We start from the raw sequence: 5,378 nt of genomic DNA on the forward strand, positions 1-5,378 counted from the left end.
ACACACACACACACACACACACACACACACACACACCACAGTCACATTCAAGAGTAACATTCATGTGTTTTAGTTTCAGATGGAAAACAGAAAAACAATCCTGTGTTTGTACCTCAAATTCTCGCTGGAAGCCGTGTGTGTCGTGAAGCTCGGCCACGTGTTTCACAAACTCCTTCACTGGAAAAGCTGTTTTTTCGTCTGGAAGACAAACAGGAAACAATAACTGATCGACTCGCAGGTGAGGACAAACAAGTGGACCTCCAAATATCCATTACTGTCTCACACTGTGTGAATCTGTATTATTGAAATAAAAATGTGTCTGTGATTGAGTTGTAGTAAATTTTAAGGGGTCTGAATGTTGATGAACATGAATAATAAACCTGTGTTTGTGTGTGTGCTCTGGTAAAAGAAGACTTTTTGGTAAGGTGAGGACATTTTGGGAAAATAAAGACATATTTATGCAGAAGGTGAGGACGTATTTAGAAATGGAGGCTATTTTAAAGTGATGACACTTATTTGAAAAGTGAGAATCTTTTAGCAAAGTGAAAATATTTCTAAGAGTAAAGACGTTGTTGGAAAACACTTCAGAAAACTGAGGACAGTTATGACAGTGAGGAATTTTGTTAAAGTGGGAACATTTTCTAGAAAGTGAGGATAATTTTGTCAAGGAAAAGTTTTTAAAATGGCAAATTTGAGAGTGGGGACGTTTCAGGCGTATCCAGGACATCAAGGACATTTTTTTAAAAGTGAACATTTTGAAAAGTGCAGACTTTTTACCTGCTCCTTATTTCACCAAAGAGCTGTTTGAGGGTTCAGGCCTGGTTTAAAGTTAAAGTTAAAGTCCCACTGATTGTCACACACCTGAGTGTGCGTGAAATTTGTTCTCCGCATTTGACCCATCCCCTGAGGGAGCGGTGAGCAACAGCAGTGCAGCGCTCGGGAATCATGAGGTCATCTAACCCCAATTCCAACCCCTGATGCTGAGTGCCACGCAGGGAGGCAATGGGTCCCTTTTTTTTTTTATGGTTTTACGGTTAAGGCTACAACTTAAGGGATAAGGTTAAGAGTTTTGTGTAGTTTTTCTTTGCCTGAATCTAGTTTAAGGAGAGAGAGCTATATGTTGTGCAGATTTTAGAGCCCTTTTAAGATCCAGTGTCCAGATCCAGTCAACACCTCCAAGCCTGAGGCCATGTTTTTCTGCTGGAAAACGGTTGCCCTCTCCGGGCTGGGGGAGAGTTACTGCCTCTAGCTGACGAGTTCAAATATCTCAGAGTCTTGTTGATGAGTGAGTGATTCTTATTTCCAGCTGATTATACACTAAAGAAAACACACTTATTGTATTTATGCCCCCTAAATCCGACACACTGGACCTTTAAGTAAAATTTGTGACTTTGGTCTGTAAAAATAAAACTTACTTGACTCAAGTATTATGTCTGTGAGAGTCCTCACAGGTAAATATGTTATTTTGTTTGTTTGTGTGTGTGTGTGTGTGTGTGTGTGTGTGTGTGTGTGTTACCAGATGTTAACGCAGCAGTGGATGGTGGAATGACTCTGGGTGATGAGTTGTCATCGATGTAGAAGTGAGCCGTCTGAAAACAGGTCCTGCAGACAAAACACACACACACAAACACACACCAGAGTGACATCAGAATTTTTTTTTTTTTTTTAATTTTAAGGTTTTGCAACTCATTTTTACATCAATACAAACATTTTAAGTTCTATCAGCACATACTGAAAACCAACAGTAATGTTAGAATTTATAAATTAGAATAAAGACACATATATTGTGTTTGTTTATTTAAAAGGATCCCCATTAGCTGACGCCAAGACGACAGCTAGTCTTCCTGGGGTCCAGACAATAAAATATCAAAGACAAGCATTACAGTCTCAAGCAAAAAAATAAACAAATACATAGAAAATAAACTATAGCATGGCCTGTAAATCTGTTCTGATGTGGTGCTGCAGTCTGCAGCTGAAAGGCAGAAGATGCTTTTGTTTTCATGTGACTCTGCGTTAGCCCAGATTTTGGAGAATACACGTAATCTTCCCAAAAACACAGGAAAAAAGATGTCCTGTTAATCCTTGACAAGTTTTTAAACGGATGAGATTGCCTCTGATGAACCTGCGTTGTCTCGGCCAGAAATGGGCATCAGGGATTATCAGCGCCAAAAAAAAAAAAAAACACAGTAGAAGGGATGAGCTCTGAGATTACAGACGTGTTTTGGGAGGAAACACAAACAGTTATTCTCTTAGCAAGTCTGACGGTGTTCATTCATCCACTAAAAGATGGAGTTTGATTTGTGAAGTTGCTCAGACATAATAATAAAAACCTTTATTGATAAAGTACCTTTAATACAAGACATGCAGCACAAAGTGCTTTACAATGAGGGCGGTATAAGCCCTGTGTGCTTCATGTGGAAACAGGCATAATGGACATAAAACAGACAAACAAGGTATTTCTATATAAAAGGACATTTAAAACAGTTTAAAACACGGATTAACTGATTCATAAAATCATAGAGTTGTAAAACTATAAATCATAAAATCAAGTAAGTATTTTAAAACAGTTGCAGCAGCGTGAAGCGTAAAAACAAAGAGTTTCAGACCTGTATGAGGAAAGTCAGAGCGAGTTAAAGGCTAAAGTGAAGAGAAACGTTTTTAGCTTTCTGTTAAAAATATTTAGCGAGCTAGCTTCCCTGATATCTACAGGTAGTGTGTTCCACAGCTGACAAAGGCTGCTTCCCCGATCTTCTTCCAATAAACCAGCAGCAGATGATCGCAGGGCTCAACTTTAAGCCTTAATAAAATGATTAAAAATCACTCTCTGTACAGTTGTCGTGAACGGGAAATTAGCAATAGAGACCAAAACAGTTTTTTTGTACCAGGCTGTAAACATGTTGATTTCTACTGTAAACACATTTTAACATGGAGGTCTGTGGGGAGTGACTCTCCTCTGGAGCCAGCCTCAAGTGGTCATTAGAGGAACTGCAGTTTTGGCACTTTGATGTTGGCTTCATTTTTCAGCCCCGCAGGTTGCTGCTCAGTCTGAACCCTACTGGGAGGAGACACGGAGCAGAAGATGATGTGAATTTGTGTAAATTTAGGGATGCACCGACTGAAACACTCGGCCAGTACTGGTGTTTAAAATAACAATTTGGCCGACAGCTGATACTGATGTACGGATAAGACACAATAACCTTCGGACGATATTTTTCTGGTGGCGTAATGGCAGAAGTGGCACGATGCGGATCGGTGTGGATAAATGAAGAATAAAGACAATATACAGTTTATTTCAGGTGGTGCCACATTACGTAACATTGTAAATGTAATAATATTACCCGAAACCTTGTGGTTAACATTTTATAATCAATGTTACTGCTAAAATGTAATATATTACTGTAACGTGTTATCTCCAGCACTGGCAGCCAATAAATCATTGTGTCCCTTGTAAAGCTGTGTCTTTATAAATCAAATCTATACACAGCTTTAGTCTTACAGTTTAAACAGTGCTTTATGTCACACGGTCCAATAAATCAATTTACACAATCACCTGGTAAAACATGGAAATGTGGTTTTATTGACGTGTCCAGTGTGTTACAAACCCATAGACATAATCAGCCCCTGCACACAGACAGGTCTGTGTTTCGCGCTGTTAGCAATAGCCGAGCCACAAGCTAACACCACTATATCAGCTGTAATGTCACATACGCTGCCATTTGGTGACTTAATGTTTGATTTTACCGTCACATGTCTTTCATGGCATCACAGAGCTCGTCTCCTGACAGATGGTATCTGACGCTGTGAGACAGGTTAGCTTTTTGCTCCAGAGACGTAAATCTGATGTTCATTGGCCAACTTAATGAATTTTACTTGTTTATCTACTGAGACTGAAACTACTTAATCTGATTACTCTGATGTAAGAAGCTCAGCGACAACTTCAACCTAAAAAAAAAAAAGAAAAACAGCTGCTGCTCATTAAGAAAACACTCACACACAGTCTAATGTTGGCGCCGGACACATTCACTGTCTGTGTCCTCAGGGTGGAGTTCGTCTGCAGCAGTATTGTTGTTTGAATGACAGTTGGGGACATTTGTAACCTTGTCTGTTGCAACAACAGCAGGTGTTTACTCACAGTTGTTTGGCACATATCCAGCTGTGTTTGCAGTGACAAGAGCGGGTATATCTGAATGAGAGTTCGAGACATTTCCAACCTTGTTTGTAGCAACAAAAGCAGGTATATTTTAACAAGAGTTACGAACCTGTCCAAGTGTTCCTGTAGCGAGAAAAAGTGGATGTTTTTTAATGAGAATTTAGGAAATGTTGACGGTTCAGAACATGTCCATCTGTTTTTGTAGCAACAACAGCAGGTGTTTTTTGACAACTCTTTGGGACATGTCCAGCTGTGTTTTGTAGTGACAAAAGCAGGTGTTTTTAAAAAGAGTTTGGGACACCTCAAACCGTGTCTGTAGAGATGGAAGCGGATATTTATTATTATTTATTATTAGTACGTCCAGCCATTTTTTGCCACCAAAATTGGATGAGATCAGTGTCCGTAGCAGGAAAGCAGCATTTTTTTTTTCTTTCGAGTTTGGGACATGTCCAGCTGTGTTTGTTACAACTATCAGAACACGTCCATCCCTTTTTGTAGTGAGAAAAAGTGGATATTTTTTTAATGGGAGATTAGGACATGTCCAGGTTTGTTTGTAGCAACAAAAGTAGGTATTTTCAACAAGAGCTCAAGGCAGGTCCAGCTGTATATGTAGCGAGAAAAAGTGGATATTTTTTAACGAGAGTTTGGGACATGTCCAGCCATGTTTGAAGAGACGGAAGCTGTGTTTTTTTTTTTTTTTTAAATGCAAATTAAACACATATCCAAATGTTTCTTTTTTAGTGAGAAAAGCAGCAATTTCTTAACCTCTCTAACTTCGCTAGGATACCGACATCCTCGCTGCCCCCCTCTGTTAAATGGTATCTCCCAGGCGCACTACGTCATCAAACCATGTGATGTTTGGTATTGCCGGATTCAGGAAGCTCTCGACTTTTCAAAAATAACATCATTTTTCTTTTATTTATTATGGATTTCACACCAGAGCAGCCTAAACACACAAAGTCCAAAATCATGATGAGCGGTGACAAGTCATGTCATGCCGTTTTTCGACGGCAAAAGATCTTATGTGGAGCCGTTAGCAGGCACGTAGCTGTTTTATAAAAGGTAAGAGTCTCACTCCTACCACTATTTTTGGCTGAGATACACCGTCTAGAAAGTGGGATCATAACTTTCACGTTTCATATGGCTTTATTTGGTGATATTTTATGGTGTTTCTGTGTCATAAACAACATCAGCTATCATAATCACACCTGATTTCAATAAGGTACAA

At 39.3% G+C, this 5,378-nt stretch overlaps 1 protein-coding gene across 3 annotated transcripts in view; it reads right to left on the reverse strand.

The window, feature by feature from the left end:
* ptprz1a (protein tyrosine phosphatase receptor type Z1a) overlaps positions 1 to 5,378 on the reverse strand; it is a 136,607-nt gene that overhangs the window by 31,290 nt on the left and 99,939 nt on the right. For all 3 annotated transcript variants that reach the window (XM_050072835.1, XM_050072836.1, XM_050072837.1), the window contains 2 exons: positions 1,517 to 1,602; positions 113 to 198 (listed from right to left, as the gene is read on the reverse strand). In XM_050072835.1, coding sequence (XP_049928792.1) covers positions 113 to 198; positions 1,517 to 1,602 — 172 coding nt within the window. The remainder of the gene's footprint in view (positions 1 to 112; positions 199 to 1,516; positions 1,603 to 5,378) is intronic.

This window comes from Epinephelus moara, chromosome 20 (assembly GCF_006386435.1).
Source record: "Epinephelus moara isolate mb chromosome 20, YSFRI_EMoa_1.0, whole genome shotgun sequence".
Taxonomy (NCBI): Eukaryota; Metazoa; Chordata; class Actinopteri; order Perciformes; family Serranidae; genus Epinephelus; species Epinephelus moara.